This window comes from Myotis yumanensis, unplaced genomic scaffold (genome assembly GCF_028538775.1).
Source record: "Myotis yumanensis isolate MYYU_CA2020_CCGP unplaced genomic scaffold, mMyoYum1.0.hap1 SCAF_15, whole genome shotgun sequence".
Classification (NCBI taxonomy): domain Eukaryota; kingdom Metazoa; phylum Chordata; class Mammalia; order Chiroptera; family Vespertilionidae; genus Myotis; species Myotis yumanensis.
This window is the reverse complement of record NW_027223766.1, coordinates 31,700,232-31,720,673: the sequence shown is the minus strand read 5'-3', so window position 1 is coordinate 31,720,673 and position 20,442 is coordinate 31,700,232. Positions and strand designations below refer to the sequence as shown.

At 38.1% G+C, this 20,442-nt stretch overlaps 1 protein-coding gene across 1 annotated transcript in view; it reads right to left on the bottom strand.

Moving 5' to 3' along the window:
• The window catches only part of EIF3H (eukaryotic translation initiation factor 3 subunit H), an 86,421-nt gene that overhangs the window by 14,155 nt on the left and 51,824 nt on the right, over positions 1 to 20,442 (bottom strand). The window contains exon 3 of the mRNA XM_070392065.1: positions 1,383 to 1,550. Coding sequence (XP_070248166.1) covers positions 1,383 to 1,550 — 168 coding nt within the window. The remainder of the gene's footprint in view (positions 1 to 1,382; positions 1,551 to 20,442) is intronic.

The window sequence follows — 20,442 nt, the reverse complement described above, 5'->3', positions numbered from 1 at the left end:
TTTGTTATTTAGCATATAATCTTTACAAAATAAATAATCAGAACACAATTTGAAACAGATTCAAACCAGTATAGCAAATAGGAAGTGAAAATGGAGGAACTTATCCTACTTGTAATAGGTAAAATAATTTCCTCAGCTAGAACCAGCAATCATGATGAAAATCAAATATATGTTCTATACATTTTATATATATCTGTTATAATTAGAAGAAAAATACTGATGAATATTAAATATTAAAATTCAGTGCATGCATTTGTGTGGTTTTTTGGTCAAATAATTTAATTGAATAGCCCTGCAAACAAAATTTATCCATGTTAATATGCATTATTTAAAGTTCTTTGTTAAAGCAGATTTTTTAAAAAAATCACTAAAGTCAAAGTGCTATGACAAAAGTGTCTTTTTAGTTTTAGAGAAATTCATTATGTCAAAACTAACTGCTTAAACAGTCCATGAGTAAGGGAGCTTAGCACTTGCTGCATGATAACGGCTCTGGCATGCCAATATTCGCCTAAAACCTGTGTTAACATTCATGTTGTCTGAAACTTAACACAGTGAAACTTTTAGCAATAGGTGATAAAATGAAAACCAAAATAGATTGAAGCAAGTGGAAAATTCATCAAGGTCTGATGATGCAATGTTTCCAGCCAATATAAGTACACTTTAACAACTTGTTCTTTACTGTAATCCAATTGTTAACATACTGAAACAATTTTGGGGCAGCTCATAAGATTGATCGTATTCATTAGTATTTTTTCTGACAGATACTCAGGACGTTACATTTACTTCTCAGCTGGAAACTATATGCAAGTCTGCCAGATATGGCAAACTGTGAGTGTTCGGGGAGGGGGAGGCTATAAAGCTGTTAAATTGCCTACAGTTCTGATACAGCACAGAACATCTGGTCTGGAGAGCTTGAGGAAACACCATTAAATAGGCCGAAAAGAAAAAAATCTTTGTGCTAAGAAACAGTCCAGGTTTTGTACGCTGCTGTCAGAGGTATAAAAAAAAAACTTGGCACGCTGTGTTATGATTGGTCAGTCACGTACAGAGCCAGACACTCCAGCAATCGGGGTTTGTTAGACATCTGGTCTAGTTCCACCAGCCCCTTCAAATGAGGGAGGGGAGATGGAGGAATAAAAATGAAGCAGCTACTCCAGCATTCCAAAATGTACACATCAGGGCTCTGATAGCAAGAAAAATAAACAGAAAGAAGGAAACCCTGTCTAGACTTAGCTGCTGCTGAGGCTGCTGCAGAAACAGGGTTGGTATTTACTTGAGAAGTCCTGCCAGGCTGCTCTTAGAGGCAAAAAGACAGAAAGCAAAAATAGTAGCAGTAATAATATTAAGGGAAGAAAAGAATAATAAAGGAAACTCCTACAAACCGTAAATGAGAACAACAGACTCTTCAATGGCATGCTGGTAGCTGAACTGAGAATCCAAGAGCGCCCTGGTGACGAACGAGCCATAGTATGTGGACTGGTACCAGCCCACGTGGAGATGGTCAATGTTGACATGGCGAAGGCTCCGCATCATCTCCATCTGATACTGGACTAAACAAGGGGAGGAGGGGGATAAGAGAGAAATTATTGAATGATGCCACCAATATAATTTCTGTACAACTATTTATTAGCTAAAGGGAACAGGTTTCCAAACTTAAAATTCATTCAGCTCACATACAAAGAAAAAAATAAGCTTTTGAATCATTTCAAATCACTGGGACTTTCCTTTTTTAATTAGTGAAAAAACATTTTGTAGAAAAGGTATTAAACACAGTAATACCTGTGCTAAACAAGGGATGATTTATTAAATGTAGTTTCCACTCCCCCTTTGAAAACCTTAAAAATAGTATATGCTTAAGAAAAAAATTTGTGTAATTACTAAACTGGCTTTAAGAAATTTCATTGGAATCAATAAGTGAGAATTGTTATCAATGTCTTCTTCAACACAGCTTTGAGAACTGAAAAGTTAAAACCATTAAGAAAACTAATGGGGAAACTACCACATTATTTAAATATGAACAGGATACAAGCTATAGCCGGCTTAAAATATAAGAATTCATTTTTGCCTTCATCTGGTGCCCCCTGCTGCATATGCTAAATTTTAAAAAGAATTCCTTTTTCTTATTTCTGTGTTGCTTTGTGTTAAGTAATAGATAATATTTTTATTAGACTAGAGCTTTTGTTTTAATCTCCATGTATGGAATAAAAGGATTGGATGACTTTTGCTTCTGTCAGATTAATAACTACAATGTATATAATAAAGCAGCATTACTAGAAAAATAGGTGCAAACTGACAACAAATAAAACGTTAGAAGAGCAATATAACCCAATAATGAATAGCAAATATGTGATACAGTAGAAAATTTTATAGTCAATAAAACATCTAAGCTCTTTCTACATAATGAAAGCATAACTATGTTGAGCAAATATATTTCTTAATTCAAAATCTAACCATTTCATTTTTAAAGCACAATCAGGTTTCAACAAAAGTAAGGTTATATGTCTATCATTTCCTTGGTTATAACACTACAATTTCGCAAAGCAAACAAAATTCAGGATCATAAAGTGTAAAAGAACCTTCCTTGGATGGATACGGTCTTATTTTTCAACACTTGTTACTAGCAAAGAAATTATAAATCTTCTTATTCCAAGGGAGGTTCTATATTTCATAATTAAAAAATAACAGCCAACTCATCAACTACTCAAGAATTACACTGATGCCCTAGCCCAGCAGTTCTCAACCTGTGGGTCGAGACCCCTTTGGCGGTCGAACGACCCTTTCACAGGGGTCGCCTAAGACCATCCTGCATATCGGATTTACATTACAATTCATAACAGTAGCAAAATTACAGCTATGAAGTAGCAATGAAAATAATTTTATGGTTGGGTCACAACATGAGGAACTGTATTTAAAGGGCCAGAAGGTTGAGAACCACTGCCCTAGCCGGTTTAGCTCAGTGGATAGAGTGTTGGCCTGGGGACTGAAGGGTCCCAGGTTTAATTCCGGTCAAGGGCACATGCCTGGGTTGCGGGCTCGATTCCCAATGGGGGCATGCAGGAGGCAGCCAATCAATGATTCTCTCTCATCATTGATGTTTCTATCTCTCTCTCTCCTTCTCCCTTCATCTCTGAAATTAATAAAAATATTTTTAGAAAGAATTACATTGTTGTTTTTTCCATTTTTCCTTTTATACACAATATGATGGTCTCAAGAAGGGGAATAAAATTAATAATAATAATATATCAATTATCTTTCTCTTAAATTTTTGTCTCTTTAGCACATGAGACCCCTTTTCCCAGCTAGTTTAACAGATTCATATCAGTCACATAAATTTAGGACAAAACCACTGCTATGGTCTCTTACTGCTTTAAAATTCCATAACTTTTTGAAAGTAAAGTAAAATCATATTTGGCCAACAAAATTTAATCCAATTTAACTTACAAATAAAAAAGTTTCAATATCACAAGTAAAGGGAGAACCAGACAAATTACCATTTATTTTAAAGGGATAGGAAAGAAGAGATGGGGAGAGATTACCAAGCAATTGACAGTACAAACATGATTTTCTAGGATAATTTTTAAACAATCAATACTTCCAAAGCACATGTTAGTGTACCGTTTAGCTATAACTAGACCGAAGTTAGATTCTAGTAGAAAAGAAGACTTGAATCTAGAGATCGAGGTTCTCATGCCAGCTCTGAGATTTCTCCCATGGGGAATCTTGCTGTCGAGTTAATGAGCCTTCTCTGATGCTTAATTTTCCCATCTCCAGAAAGATCTGAACTCATCCCAGACAAAATGCTATGACTCCACACTGTTCATCAGATATGGTAACTATAAGTAATGATTTTTCTATAAACTAAAACAGGCCTTGAGGCAGCATATATTAATACTTTAAAAAGCAATGCATTTTTCTGAAAGATATTCTGTAATATCTTACTAAGTCTCCCCTCCAGTAGCCTAAATACAATAGCATTTTCAGGATGCAGGCAGTAAAGAACTATATGATTAGTAGCAAACCTCCAAATTCCTTCTTCATCCAGAGTCTTACCTACCTTACAGCCCATTGGATAAGGAAAAGAATGAAAATGAAGTGTTTCTCTCAGCAAGAGAAGAGACTAAGGGATGAGGCCTGCCATCCTATGGAGTTACCTACCATCATCCTCCATTGTATTTATTTCTGAGAATCAGAATATAGAAAGAGAGAGATATTACTGGAGACAGAGGGAGGCACTTCCACTTTCTGCTTCTTACAGCTCAGAAAACCATGACACAGATTTTGCAAGACTTTAATAAAAACTTGTTTTTAAGGTCATTAAAATTTTCATATGTCCTAAATATTATAGATGAATATAAAAATTTAACAGTTAAGATCAATGAGAGGCGAGTTGACAAAAATGCTTTTGAAAATCTACAATGCAATGATATTTCACTAGTACACACACAAAAAAATATGTGCTGGGCCTATTCTATGTGAAATTTCCAGATATTCTCTATCTTGGTTTGGAATTAACACCCCAATTTTAAAAATCAAACAAAAACACACAACCTAAAAAAACAAAAAAAAAAAAGAAGATACAATGTCCTCTTGGAGACCCCACACAAAAAAAACAAGGACTACAAGTGATCTGTGACAAGGTAAGGATGGGGTGCTTGAGCTCCAAAGTAAAGTTGGGGAGCACTGAGGGCCAGTCCTTTCCAGGATTATTCATATAAAGCTCCAATAACTGCATGGTTTGAAAAGGTCATTTTGATTCAACAAAATTCTTAAGAAGTGATTTTTTTTCTATGTATATATAAGCCAAGGAACAAGAAACAACTCACAAACAGCCAAGTGAATTGCTTTATCTCTGCAGACTTTTAGGTCTGTGTCCTTCTGATATGTAGTCCTTGTCTTCCTTAATCCACTCAGTTTTTTCTCCTCCTCCAACCCAAGTTTTCAAAAGCACAAAACCAAAAACCTGCAAAAGCATCCTAGTAAACCTAAGTAGAGATAAGAAATGTAGAGCAGACTGTCCACTAAACCAGTGGTCGCCAACCTATAGTCCGTGGGCCACTGGTGGTCGGTGAGGTCTGAAAAGTTGGCGACCACTGCACTAACTGTCTCAACAGTGTGCTTCCAGGCAGCACAATTAATGAACAGATCTCACACCACACCTACTTACCCCTCTGGCCTACAGAACAGACAAAGAAAGAAATCCTGAAATGGTGACATGTAAATTTTGTAAATTTTATTAAAAAAAATAAGAAATGGTCATTCCAGATTCTGATCTCCGGGACAAATGCCATTGCTTGCGTGACTATGCTAGTCTCTCTCAGGAGTTATATTAAGGGTGGGTAGGTACACAAACAAGAAACCCAACTGAGCTATAGCACTAATTTACCAGGCACGGGGTTCAGGCTCATACTCTCAGGAAGTGACTGTGACAATGCTGTGTCAGCCCACAGGCTCTGGCAAGTGGGAGCTGAACTGTTTGCCTTCTTATGCCAGCCAGCCTCATGTTCCTGGGCTGGAGTTTTATTTAATATAGGAGGATATAAAAGACGTGACTAGACAGAGATTAGGTTCACTCCTATCTAGGGAGTGCCTCACACCTAAGAACAAAGAGAATCTCTTCAAAGAAACAAGAGGAAAAGGAAAAATGGGGCCCCTTGACATAAAGTGCCTCAACTCCCGCACTGTTGAGTTAATGCAGGTCAATGAAGTAAGAAACAAGCACTTATAGGCAATTTTGTAGAGCTGGTCCAGGTTAGACACGCTTTCATTTTCGTTCTTAAGTTCTCTTATTTAACAGAAACCCAAGCAGCAATTTCAACCAATGATACTCACTTCTGAGTTAATGGCTAAATAATCCTGGGGAATTTCTCAAAGATGAACAGCAAGGGGAAAAAATTTTCAGAGGGGGGACTATTTTAGAGTTTATGATAATATTCAACAGAAGGGCTCAGAATTGCATAGTGAAAAGTTTAGAAAAGAACTTTTGAAACATTCGTAGTTTAAAAAGATAACACCCTATCAAAGTAGTACACAGCAAATGAAATCCAAAGAAAAATTAGTAATTACTACTAAGCCAATTCAATTTTCTACAAAAGCTACACTTAGATGTAACTGAGGTGGTGCTACAAAACTTTGTAGGATTGTAAAAATGAGCTGAAGTTTTATAAATCTCTCCAACCTTTACAATTGTCTTAATTTGTTAAGTCTCCCCGAAGCAAAGAGGAGCCTGGTTTACAAAACTAAATAATTTTCCGAAGTCTGGCATCAATATATTCATATTCACTTTTTCCAGATATCCTTTGCAAAACAGTCCATTTTAAACTGCTGAGAGAAAAAACTGTCGTAACTGAGGCAGGCTGCCCAATAACTATTCCTTTCAAAAATCCACCACAACCAGGCTCAGTGGTTGAGCGTCAACTTATGAACCAGGAGGTGAAGGTTTGATTCCTAGTCAGGGCACATATCTGAATTGCAGGCTTGATCCCCAGTAGGGGGCTTGCAGGAGGCAGCTGATAGATGATTCTCTCTCATCACTGATGTTTCTATCTCGCCCTCCTCCTCCCTTCCTCTCTAAAATCAATAATATATTTTTTAAAAATCCACCACATTTGTTGGGCTTTCTCTGGTTTTATCTCCAAATATGAAAACACTGAAAATAATATGTTGTCCTATATTTAAATGCTATAGCTACTCTGCCAAACAATCACCAGGCATTTGAGATTTGAGTTCTCCTGAAGATCACTGGGGAGGACAATGGATTAGAAGCTTTTCAGTAGCAGTCGAATAATTAGCTAGCATTCTTTTCACCTTCAATTTCTCACTCTCATTTTTAAAATTTTCTTTTTTATTTCATTATTTTAAGGGAGTCCTCATGAAACACAATTTCTCTCTGAAAAACAGGAACAAAGAACAGCCCATAGTTGGCCAGGCTAGGGATGAGCAGAAAGTGGACAGTTACTGGTACAGCTGCAGTATACTCTAAAACTCGAGCTCTCTCAGATCAAGGGGAAGAAAATGTTTTACAGATATCTCATTAGGGAACTCTTAAAGGACAAAGTAACCTAATCTAAATTTTATAAATTTAATGGATCTATTGCCTAAATGACTTAATACTGTATCAAATCCTAAAATGTTATAAAATTATATTTGAAATATATTGAGATAGTGTAGCCTGGAGGGAAAGAGTAGAGCTAAGCACCAAGAAAGAAACTAGCACTTAGTGAGCACTTATTATGTCAGACTTCCTGCTAAGTGATCTACATATGTTATCTGACTTTATTCCTCACAATAACTCTAACGAGCTAATCACGATTATTGAAATCCTTTTAGAAAGCTGTTTCCCACAGCTTGTAAAGTAGCAGGACTCAATTTTACTTCAGAATCTGACTTCAAAGCCCAGGCAACCACCCATTTACAAAAATTCATCTCTTCTTACTGGCAAAGTATAAATTATTTCTGAATAAATAAAGCATAATAAAGAAATACAACAGAAATCCACAATTTCTAAAGGTTTCCAGACACCACAGCATGTACCTGTTTGATACTACCACTAAGTTAACCAATAATTTACCAGTCCAGTAAGATTTTAAATGATGAAACTACCTTCAAAGATTTTTAAATGTCAAAGTTGATCATTATAGCAAATATGTAATCAAACTCCTAAAATATTTCATTCTATGTTACTATTTGAAACTTATGCCAAGATTGCTTTATAACTAAGAACTGGCTCAGATCACAGATGACCTGTACAAACACATCAAGTAAGGGAACAGAGACCAGATCTAGTACACACTCTTTGTAGCAGAGAAACAAATTAAGCCCAATCAAGAGATGGCTTTAAAAGCAAACAAACAAACAAAACTCCACAACTCTGAAACAAATCAATGATTTTAACAAACAGAATAGGGAAGTGAAATACATCAGAATCTCCTATCTGTTCTAGCAGAGGGCTAACCCATGCAGGACTGTTAAGAAAATAATCACAAGCTGCTTTCCCAGCAGCACCATGGGACACCAGCGAGCACAGGGAGGCTAGGAACTGTGAAGGCTCTGCTCCATTATTTAACAAGACAAATGATCCTGTACTTTTCTCTTCCTATCAGATTTTCTGCCAAGCTGCACATACGTTTCAGGCAATGTTCAAAGCTAGTAGCAGATGTAGATTTACGCAAACAGAATGTGCATTTGGAAAAAGAATTAAATACGAGTCTTCTTTGGGTGGAGAACAATGGAGTACACACATTTCTTAAAACTTTCATATTATCTTCACCCAGTCTGTACCACATATTCATCCTTTTTTCTTTCAATTAGTACATCTGTTATGAAGGCCACCCCTGTGACTGCCTAACAAGTGTGGTAACAGTTCAATTTTTCACAATAAAGTGTCCAATATAATTTCTACTCTACCTATTCCATTTAAATTGGAGTAACAAAAATACTGCCTTTCTTAATAATCTTACAGAAAATATTTAAATAGTTCATTTGTCTTAGGTGATTTAATTTCTTCTTTAAAATGTTGATGAATTCTGACAAATAATCTCTTCTTAATACCAAGCTGAGAATAAGGGAATGGGAGGAAGAGGGTTGTCACTCCAGCTTTTAAACCTTTTAAGAGTTTTGAAAATTATTGGAAATCAATAATTAATGTGTCTCAAGAAGTCTTCTATGAAATGAACTAGATTCATCACAGAAAATAATGAAGTAACACGTACAAACTGTAACAAATTCATATTGTTATCTTCTTACCTACTTCATGAAACACATCCAGGAGATCCTATTTCTTTGCAGTTATCAGAAGTTGAAATATATAGGCCCTTGGTCATAAAAACACATGCACATAAGTGGATATTAGATAACAGCCACTAAGTTAATTGTACGATGCCATCTGAGATCTGTTTACACAAACAAAGTGAATTCACCTTCACGGTACCAACAGTTTTAGACCCCTTACCTCTCACCACAAAGAAGTCTCATTTAAAGAATAACCTACTGGCCACTGCTATCTCTGGCAACAATTACGAGCTTGATATATTAGAAGACCAAATGAGAATTTAGAGATTTAGAAAAATATATTTTTTTCATGCAATAGACTCTTTCAAGAGGACAGGTAACACCAGTGTCACATTTACAGCTCTGTATCAGGTATTAAATTAATGCTGGCACAGTTAGGTGCTTATTAAAATACTAGAGGCCCAGTGCACGAATTCATGCACAGCTGGGGTCCTGCCGGCCCACCCGGCCCCAATCAGCAGATTGGGGCTGGGCCTGTCAGGAGGAGGAGACAGCAGGAGGTTGGCCGGTGGGTCTGCCCCAATCGGGGCCCGATTAGGGCCAGTCCGGCCGTGAGGAGGGTCTGTGGGCTGGCCGGCCCTGCCCCTGAATGGGGCTAGGGGAGGGGCTGTGGGAGGTTGGCCAGCCTGCCCCCGAATGAGGTGATGGGGGCCAATTGGGGGCCAGTGGCCTGGGGAAGGGGCCATGGGTGGTTGGCCAGCCAGCCCTGGCCCTGATTGGAGTGGGGGGGGGGGGGGGGCCGATTGGGGACGCAGCTGGCTGGGGGGAGGGACCAAGGACTGATCAGGGTGGTGGGGGCCCATCAGGGGTGGGGTCGGCCAGGGGGAGGGGCTGCAGGAGGTTGGCCAGCTGACCCCGCCCCCTTTTGGGGCTAACCCTGAAGGAGGAGAAAGAGATTGGTAGGTCATTAGATTTTTTTTCTCCCAACACTTAAAATTTTATTTCAACAAGCACTGCAACACTGCCTCTCAAAATGTATCATCTACAGATCATTTAATGGACATTTGACATTCATGAAAACCACCAATTTCAAGTTTTAGAAAGTTGTTACCCTAATTTTAATTATATAAGTTTTAATAAATTAAAAACAAAACAAAACTGCCATATATTTCTGACAGAGACGATATACATCCACCTCCAGGGTTTTAATAGACAGGGACCAAGCCGACAACCCAGGCATGTGTCCTGACTGGAATCGAACCCAGCAACCTTTCGATGAATGGGATGATACCCAACCAACTCAGCCACACCAGCCAGGGCTGATGATGACAATTTTAAAAAACTGACATCCAGTCCAGATGGCTCTTTACTTAATGAGCACTTTCAGGGGGAAGTCTCAGAGGTACTACATTCTGTAAAAGTATACACTGAATTTATCAATTCCACCTTCCACACCTGCTACTTCTATGTTTTCTCTCTCTTTGAGGGGCTCTGAGTCATCAATCTTGACTACTTCTCCCACACTAAGCTCATACGGTCATCTACCTTCTTGGAAGCTCTCAAATTTGTTTTCTTTGAGGCAAAAATCATTTAGAATGGTTCTAAAAAATATAACTGGCATGGAATGATGAGATGCTAAAAGAAAAAAGGCAGAACATAAAACTATGAATCATATAAAGCCATTATGTAAGTCCTTTCTCCTAAAGAGGAAGACTGGAAAGAAATATACTAAAATGGTAATGGCAATAGTTCTCCAGGGAGTGAGGTCATAGATGACTTTCGTTTTCTTACTTATATTTACTCTTATTTTCCATGTTTTCTTTGGATGTGTGATTTTGTGTGTTTTTGGCAAAAGAATTGTGCAATACATATGATACTAAAGGAGTAAATACACCCATACTGACAGAATTCACTATTGCTGGCCAACTTGCCTTCTGGGTACCAGCACTCCTAAACTATGAAAGCAAGGAATAGGATGGTGTGCCAGACTACTTACTTAGAATCTCAAGTTTCCAACCTGGTCTGAATACCATCTTCTATAGATCAAATTGTGACCCAACCCAAATTCATATGTTAAAAGCCTAACCCCCAATATAATGGTATTTAGAAATGAGGCCTTTGGAAATAATTAGGTTTAACTGAGGTCATGAGGGTGGAGCCCTCACAATGGGATTAGTGCCCTTATAAGGAAAGAAACCAGAAAAGCATGCAATCTCTCCCTCCCTCTCTGTCTCTCTCTTAGGTTTAGCTGAGGTCATGAGGGTGGGGCCCTCACAATGGGATTAGTGCCCTTATAAGGAGAGAAACCAGAAAAGCATGCAATCTCTCTCTCTCCCCCTCTCTCTGTCTCTCTCTCCATGTGTGTGTGTGCACGTGTATGTTTTCCCCACAGGCAGTACTGAGGACTGAAGTGAAGATACAGTGAGGAGGTGGCTGTGAACAACCCAAGGAGACAACCCTCACCAGATACCAAATTTGCTGGCACCTTAATCTTAGACTTCCAGTCTCCAGAACTATGAGAAATAAATTCCTATTGTTTAAACCACCCAGTCTATGGTATTTGTTAAGGCAGCCCACGCTAAGAAAGATACCATCTTTATCACACAGTAGTTGTGTAACCTACCACAAATTATCTGAGCTTGGATCTGCTCCGTTGTAAAATGGGAGAGAAAGCAGTACCTACTTCATACTGTAGTTAAATAATTCACAAGAGCTCAATACACTGAATAAACTAAAGAAGCGCTCAACAGACTTAAAACATCACCTATTATTCAAAAATGCTACCTATAATCCAGTTTAGGTTAGTTACCAGAGTCAAAAAAATTTTGGAGAATTGGGTCTGACTACAGTGGTCCTAGAGTGTTGTGCAAACTTATCTCCTTTTTCCATCTCCATATTGGGAGTAGGGGAAAAAATCAGGAAAATGGAAAAAGAGATTAGATATTGTATATGTGACTTAAACAAAAAGGACTATGAATTTGTAACATCCACTTTATGAAATAGAATTCATATGTACAAATGTGAATATGGTCAAAAAACAATCTACCATGAAAAGAAATTATAAGAGGAAAAAATACTTCTTAGAAAAAAAAACCTATAAGCTAATTATATTCAGTATAATGAAGAAAAGATTCAATAACAAAGACAAGGTACAGAAATTAGATTTCAAGAAAAAGTAATCTTGGATGTTCTATTATTACTGTGCACATAACAATATAATTGCTTGCGCTCTGTAAGCTTCTATCTCCTGATCCTATTTATAAATCTTCCAAATAAAGGAAATAAGCTCCCTGCCCTCTCCCTAAAAGGTGACTTTAAAAACAACACTGAGAATGGGGTTGGGGATGGAAGGGAGGACTGAGCAGTAGTGCCAGCTTACCCAGAGGACTGAGTAAAGGTTATTGGAAATGCAGCCCACCCAAGTGAAGTAGCTAAACTCAAATAGATATAACAAACAGCTTTATACCAATAATGGCCGAGTATCACTAAGTGGGATGATCCACTCTGGTTGCCTCAAATATCCAAAGATGGTTTCCTTTACCTTCAAACATCAGGACAATTTGGATTAGAAAGTCAGTATTAAAGGTGCTATAAGAAAAAAGCCTGGCCTTAGCCGGTTTGGCCTAGTGGATAGAGCATTGGCCTACGGAATGAAGGGTTCCGGGTTCGATTCCCAGTAGGGGCGTGCAGGAGACAGCCAATCAATGATTCTCTCATCACTGTTGTTTCCATCTCTCCCTCTCCCTTCCTCTCTGAAATCAATAAAAATACATTAAAAAAAAAAGAAAAAAGACTGAAAGACAATCTTTTAAGAGTATCCTTAACTGCAAACAAAAGAAGAGAAAGCTAGCAAGAGTTAGAAGTGACAGATTATAGAAAAGGTTAGTAAAAGCAAATAATTTCCTTTGAAGCATTTAAATCAGAGAAACAGAGGTGCTTATAACCACACTCTTCATTCACCCTCTCTTGTTCCCATCTTTTTCCCTACATGCTCCTCTTTGTCCAAACTTATTTTTATAGGATAAGGAATACAGAGTTACCATGCTGAGAAAATGATCAAGCAGAAATCTTCACAGCAACCACAATAAATCTGAGTTTAGAAAACCTGTGGCTTGTTTTTAAGGAGGCCATGTTACCTTTCCTGCAGCAATCTCCTTTTCCCAAAACCATATGCATACGCACCTGTAGAAAAAGGATCCAAGGCTTTCACAAATTCTCAAAAGGCCTCAAGATTCAAGTGAGTAACCATGACTGAGATGCAATGGAGAACCATCCAAATGTGGTCCTGGCTCTTATGGAACTTCATTCCTTTGTATGTATGTGGTGGGGAAGAAGGGGAGTGGCTAAGTGTGCGTCAGTAATCAATTCAGTTCAGCGGCAGCCAAATAGTAGCACAGACAGCACTAAGATCACCAAAGATACACCATAGAGAAGAGCAAGAAGAAGGACAGGCCAAAGGTCCAGAGAACAACCAGCTCTCAGCAGGAGACCCAACAGAATGTCACTCCTACCCTTGTCCTATCCAGACCAGGAAGTCTACCATGAGGAAGCTGGATGAAGGCTTCACCTAAATCACTCTGTAATCAAAACTAGTAATTCGCCGAAACCGGTTTGGCTCAGTGGATAGAGCGTCGGCCTGCGGACTGAAAGGTCCCAGGTTCGATTCCGGTCAAGGGCATGTATCTGGGTTGCAGGCACATCCCCAGTAGATGTGCAGGAGGCAGCTGATCGATGTTTCTCTCTCATCGATGTTTCTAACTCTCTATCTCTCTCCCTTCCTGTCTGTAAAAAATCAATAAAATATATTTAAAAAAAAAAAAAAAAAAAAAGAACCTAGTAATTCCCAAGGGGAAAAGGAAAATACATGCCCTAACCCACAATGTGATATGACTGGAGCTAGTAAGGCAAGACTGTTCCAAAGGCCAGGAGTGGTGATCCTAACAGAGCAGCGATTTTCAACCTTTTTCATCGCAAAGCACACAAACAAATTACTAAAATTCTGAGGCACAAAAAAAAATTTTTTTTTTAAAGATCTTCTTGCCAATCTGACCCCCCCCCCAAAAAAAGGGGGTATAATTTCAATTCATTCACACCAAATGACTATTATTGTGTTGGCTGTTGTCATTTTTTTTTTTAATTTGACAAGCTAAGGGAAAAAAGGTCAGTGCCCCTGACTAAATAATCATGTATTGCACATTTTAAAAATTCTTGCAGCACACTAGTACACCAAGGCACACTGGCTGAAAATCACTGCAATAGAGAGATAACCCTTCTCTATTTGTGGGAAAGTGGGTCTCTAGCAATAACGTTACATTATAAAAATATGCTCAGCACAAATGGTACTCTGCTAGGTAACAAATGCACCTTGGAGGTATAGGCTCTACAGGCACACACTAAAACCAACCTTAAGCAATTCAGTAGTCCTGTTATCTTTTGAAGTTTTTACACAGAGAGCTCTAGAAGCCACATGTCGAGTCAGTTGTCATTAAGTAATCTGAAGCTCCTGAAGATGCTTTTCTAAGGAGGGCCTCTTGGATTAGAGAGGAAGATGAAATACAGTATAAACCAAGAAAATTACTGCAGAAAGATGTTGGAAGGCTACAAAACAGACCAAATAATTCCCTTCCACAATTGGCAGGCAGGATCCTGCCAGATGTTTGAAATAGAATTAACCTCTATGGGCTACACTGATAGGAATAAAAATAAACTGCACAACTATAAATAAATAAATATCTAGGGAAGCACAAATAACTCTCTGGGGAAGGACTATCTTTGTTTTACTTTCACTGAACTTCTTTCAGATCATTTCCCCCACCCAATTCCACCAAAAAAATTGTCCCAGCCCTGGATGATGTTGCCAAGTGGTTAGAGTGTTGGCCTGCACCTGAAGAGTCACAGGTTTGATCAAGGACATGTACCTGGGTTGCAGGTTCAATTCCCAGCCCTAGTCAGGGCATGATACGTCTATCTCACCTCCCTCCCTCCTTCTCCTCCCCCCTCCCCCCCCTCTTTAAAAAATCAATGGGAAAAATATCCTCAGGTGAGGATTAACAACAACAAAAAAATTAGTCCCAGACACTAGTGTCCACAGGTACTGGGCCAGCAACTATGCTGAGGCTTTTGAAAATGTGCCAAAGGCTGCTTAAACAATACCTACTTAAAAAGCTAAGTTTAATCAGAGTATATGCAATATTTCAAAGCATTTTCAAACCAGGTAATACCACCGTAACAAACACCACCAGCAACACCCTCCTTTATCTCCAAAGGAGGTATGTCTGTTCCTTGCAGAGAAGATTACAACTCAGTTAGATAAAGGCATTACAAATGGCTTATAGATGTTTCCTCCTTTTATTTTGGGGAAGGAAATCTTGAACAGAAAATTCATACATTCACATGACAAGTACTGATTCCAAGCTCTTATGTGCCAGACTTTTAGGTGCTGTCCAGCACAGGATGATGAAGACAGAAAGGTTCCTGCAGCTGACATTCTAGTGGAGAGGAACAGGACACAAAAAGTGACATTCCTGAGACTACGCAAATGCTTAATGTTCCCTAAAAAAAAAAAAAAAAAAAAAAAAAATCTGGGTAATCCCACATAGTATCTGGGCCTTTAAAGTGAACAAACTATTAATAACTACCAAGAAGAAATCAATCTTCGTAGTCAAAGGCCTGACTTCTTACCTTGCAAAATAATACAGTGCAAAAGAGTAGTTGCAGGCTGAGAAAACAGGAGACCTGCACTGCAATTCTGGCTTTGCCATTAACTACAATGAAGCAGAACCCCTCCAAATAACCAAACTGCCTGAAAAAAAAAACAGTTTTTAAATCAACCAATTTTTAATTTACCTCAAATGAAAAAGTGATTTGATTGAATGTTTATCACATAGTGATGGTTATAATAGTAATAATAGTCAAATTACCCTTGAAAGAAATCTGACATCTTAAAAGAGTTAAAGCAGGTACCAGATAAGAATCCTCCAAAAATAAGTTTTGAAATTTGAGTTAATTATCTCTATTGTGTCTTCAAGTACTAATAGTATAGATGGATAAATGAAATAAGTCAGTTTCACTAAAAATATGGTGTAGGAACTCTAACAACAAGGGTGGCCAGAAGAAGGGCAGCAGTAACAACGACAAAGTTTAAGAAGGGGAAAGAGGCCCTGGCCTGGTGGCTCAGCCGGATGGCTCAGTTGGTTGGAGCTTTGTCTCATGCATCAAAATGTTGCAGATTCAAGTCCAGTTAGTCAGGGCACTAATGGGAGGCAGCTGATGGATGTTTCTTTCTCTCTCTCTCCAGCCCTTGGGGGGGGGGGGGGGGGGGAGGAGAGGGGAGGGAAGGGGAAGGAAGGGGAGGGAAGGGGAGGGAAGGAGAGGGAAGGGGAGGGAAGGGGAGGGGGGAAGAAGGGGAGAGGAGGGGAAAGGAGGGGGGAGGAGAAAAAAGTACAAAAGTTCGAGGCTAACCCTGAAGGAGGAGGAAGAGATTGGTAGGTCATTAGATTTTTTTTCTCCCAACACTTAAAATTTTATTTCAACAAGCACTGCAACACTGCCTCTCAAAATGTATCATCTACAGATCATTTAATGGACATTTGACATTCATGAAAACCACCAATTTCAAGTTTTAGAAAGTTGTTACCCTAATTTTAATTATATGTTTTAATAAATTAAAAACAAAACAAAACTGCCGTATATTTCCGACAGAGACGATTTACATCTACCTCCAGGGTTTTAATAGACAGCCTGGAGATCAATGACCTGCATTACAGTCAGGAGGTTTCTTTTCTCATTCTATTTCTATGAAATCGGAAGCTCCTTACTCAAACTAGGTCATAAGGAAAAGCATCAAGCATTTTCAGGATCCTACATATATGGACAACAGAGACTCCAAAATTATGGAGATTTCTCGTTAAATCTCTGTCCAAGGAACACACTTTACTTAAAAATTAATATTTCAATTGGAGAAATTCTGGGGACTAGATTGTAACCCTTGATCTCATTAAGCACTGGAACTATTCCTAACCTACTGCAATATTTAGATGCAATGGGAACACTTTACTCATCCCAGTATCATAACCTCAAAGTTAAAAGTTGTAATACTTTCACTCATAAGTAATTCTGTAAAGCTACTCAGGGTACTACATGTTTGGCTAAAACATGCCACTTTAGCAAATTATTTAAAGGAATGGAAATAGCTCTTATTGGCACTGACTGTATCCTAAAGAAGGTGTAACAATGTAATCTCTTCTCCCATCTTTCTCCGCACAGGCAGTATGAAATAGCAAGTCATTCGATCTCCTGCCACACATTTCTCACTCGGCATAGACTTAAGGTAAATACTCTCAGAGATTGCAATTTAATTTTATTTTTTTCACTACTTCCTTCTGTGCAAAGTAAGATTAGAAAGCATAATAACATTATTTCATCAAGTCTAAAATTCCACTGAGTATAATATAAGACAAGAGGGCTGGCAATTTTAATTACAAGATACCATGCATTAAAAATGCATCCCAATTTCATAGACATTCAGGTGCAAAAACAGGAGAAGTGAATGCTAGAGCCAATGAAGCTAGACAGTGGGCCAGTGGGCACTGTGGTACCAGTGGCCCTTTCTTGCCAAAATATAGAACTGCACTCTAGCAGTACTGATCCGAACAGTCCTTGGGTTACGTCGGACTCAACGTACATCGTTCCGTGGTTACATCACCATCTTCCATTTATTTATATATATATTAAAAAAAAGAAGTAGTTCCATCATTTTGACGTATGTACATATGTGCTTTATGTTTTTTATTATTTATTTACCACAAGTAAAGGTCAGGAATTGTTATCTTTCTTTTAATTTTTTTTTACTGTTTCACTTAATTACTGCTGTGTATGTGCTCCATGTGAGTGACATACGTAAGTGCTTATGTAGGTGCTTATGTAAGTGGGTTCCGACTTACGAGAAAAATCGCGTTGCGTCGCGCCATAGGAACAGAACTCGGACATAACCCAAGGACCTACTGTATTCTATGAGCTATAATGAATAAATAAATAAATACTCTTTTCTCTGGATAACCAAAAACTTTGGGGACTAGAGGCAAATAACTCAAAAAGTCAATAAAATCTATTTCCAGGCATGTGTCATAGTAATTCCTATTCACACTTTTTTTTCCCCCAATTGCTTATGTAAGTCATCACATTCTTAAATTCACCATATATACAGATCCACAATCCACTTAGAATAGGGTTTCTCAACCTGGGTACTACTAACATTTGGGGCCAGAAAATTCTTTGTTGTGGGAAGCTGTCCTATGGAGTGTAGAATATTTCCCTGTACCACCTTCTACCCACCATCTGCCAGTAACACACTCCCAGGTGGTGACAACCAAACATGTCTCCCCAAACACTGCCTAATGTTCCTGGAGCAAACCCCAACTCTCCTCAGGACACTGATTTAGGCACTGGAGTCCTGTTCAATTGTAACATTCATGTTATCCTGAGATGTGGTGATTATGTTACCATTTTCATGATTGAATTAACCACTCTCCCCCCATCTTTGAGATGGAATTACAACACAATAATAAAAATTAAAAATCCAAATTCAACTAACAAAAATATGCAATTGATGTAACCAAAACAAACTACCCTATTAAACTATTACCTGAGACACAATGAGCAACTCACTATACTTTAAGAATTTAACCATTTCTAAGAATGTGGAAGTCTTCTAGGAAAGTCGTAATCAATCTTACACCTTAATATGTAAAATTGATATGTACAGAATGGTTTCAATGCCTCAAATTTGAGGATAAAAAGTGAAATTTTAAAAAATGTTTCTTTTAAGACTTAACTTATAAATTCACTACTATCTAAGTGTGATATAGCCCAAGAACAGGCAGAATTTTTAAAAGGTTTAGAAAAACTAGCAACAGATACATGTACAATTGAGAGCCTAAAGTTGAGACCAATTACAGCAATTATACCATCTCATAAGCTTGTCTCTTGGTATATTACTAATACTAATGATAGAAAGGACAAGAGCCCTAGCTGGTCTGCTTCAGTGGATAGAGTGTCAGCCTCCAGACTGAAGGGTCCCGGGTTTGATTCTGGTGGAGGGTATATGTCCAAGTTGCGGGCTCTATGCCCAATGGGGGGTGTGCAGGAGGCAGCCAATCAATGATTCTCTCTCAACATTGATGTTTCTATCTCTCTCTCTCTCTCCCTTCCTCTCTGAAATCAATAAAAATATATCTTTTTAAAAAAGAAAGGACAAGAGGTGGGTGGACCACAAGTCTGAACCATATATTAATTAATACAGCAGTACTAATATACATGGCAGGCAAGAGAAAAGCTAAACATATACTACTCATCTTCCAGGTCTTAGCTCAGAAGTCCCCTCTTTCTGGAAACTTTTCAGGTTCCCCAAGTTCAGGTTAAGTGTCCCCACTTTGTGCACCATACTACTGCTTTCACAAGATTATCCCACTATGCTATAGTTGCCTTGCTATATCTACATTTTCCCAATGAAGCCACTGTGTCCTGTGCACCAAGCAAAATGCCTGGCACAAATGGGTGCTTTAGTAAATAAGCCCTTGTTAAAAAAGATTTGGATGAATTGTATAACAGCTCTCCTTATGGTATACAAGAATAATAAAATATGCAGATTTATCCAGAGTAATTAATATTAAGGAAAGGAGAAAAAAATATTCAAAGTAATCTGGAACACTGCAAAGATGCTAGGTTATTAGAAACTTCAATGAGAACTGCTCAAGACTGTCTATGAATTTAGAAAGGATGACTCGACATTACATAGCAAATTTTACTTACGTCTCTTTTAGAATAATGCACTGTAAAAAAATAAAGATAATATTTACAATTATTTTTAAATGAAGAATTTCACTCCATTGGGCTTATTCAAAGCAACCTATAATTCAACAGTATTTGTAATCAAATAAATTTGAACTAAAATATGTAATTTTCACTTGAAAAATGTGACTTTAAAAAAAAATGCCACTTATGGTTAAGATGTGGTTTAATCACAGGATGGTGTATATTTCAATATGGCTGGATCCCAGTTTACATTTGTCCTGATGTTCCACATGATTTAGCATTGGTTTGGGACTGAAGTGCCCAGATCGCATAATAAAGTATATGGTCACACTCAAATGGTACTCTCATATACTACTAAGAGCAACAACCTCTATAAGGAAAAAGGCTGGTTCTGCCTGGCCAGTGTGGCTCAGTGGTTGAGTGTCAATCTATGAACCAGGAGGTCAAGGGTCTGATTCCTGGTCAGAGCACATGCCTCGGTTGCCGGCTCAATCCCCAGGAGGCAGCTGATCAATGATTCTCTCCCATCATTGATGTTTCTACCTCTCTCTCCCTCTCCCTTCATCTCTGAAATCAATAAAAATATATGTAAGAAAAGAAAAAGACTGGTTCTAAGAACAGCTTCCACCTACTGAGCATTTTAATTTATTGTATTTTAATCAATAAATCAGATATTCCCCATACTTCCTAAGTAAGGTATTAGTTAAGTGACCACCACAACTCAAAGGCAGACTTTCCTTTGCTGGAAATCAGTAAAATTTGGGGGGAAAGGGGACAATATCAAGTTATATTTTTAAGTGGTCATCAAAAATGTTTATAATAACAAAAATGAGATACTACCTAATTCACAGCCATGTGTTCATACCTTCAAAAGTTTATAGTACCACTTCCACAATGGTGGTA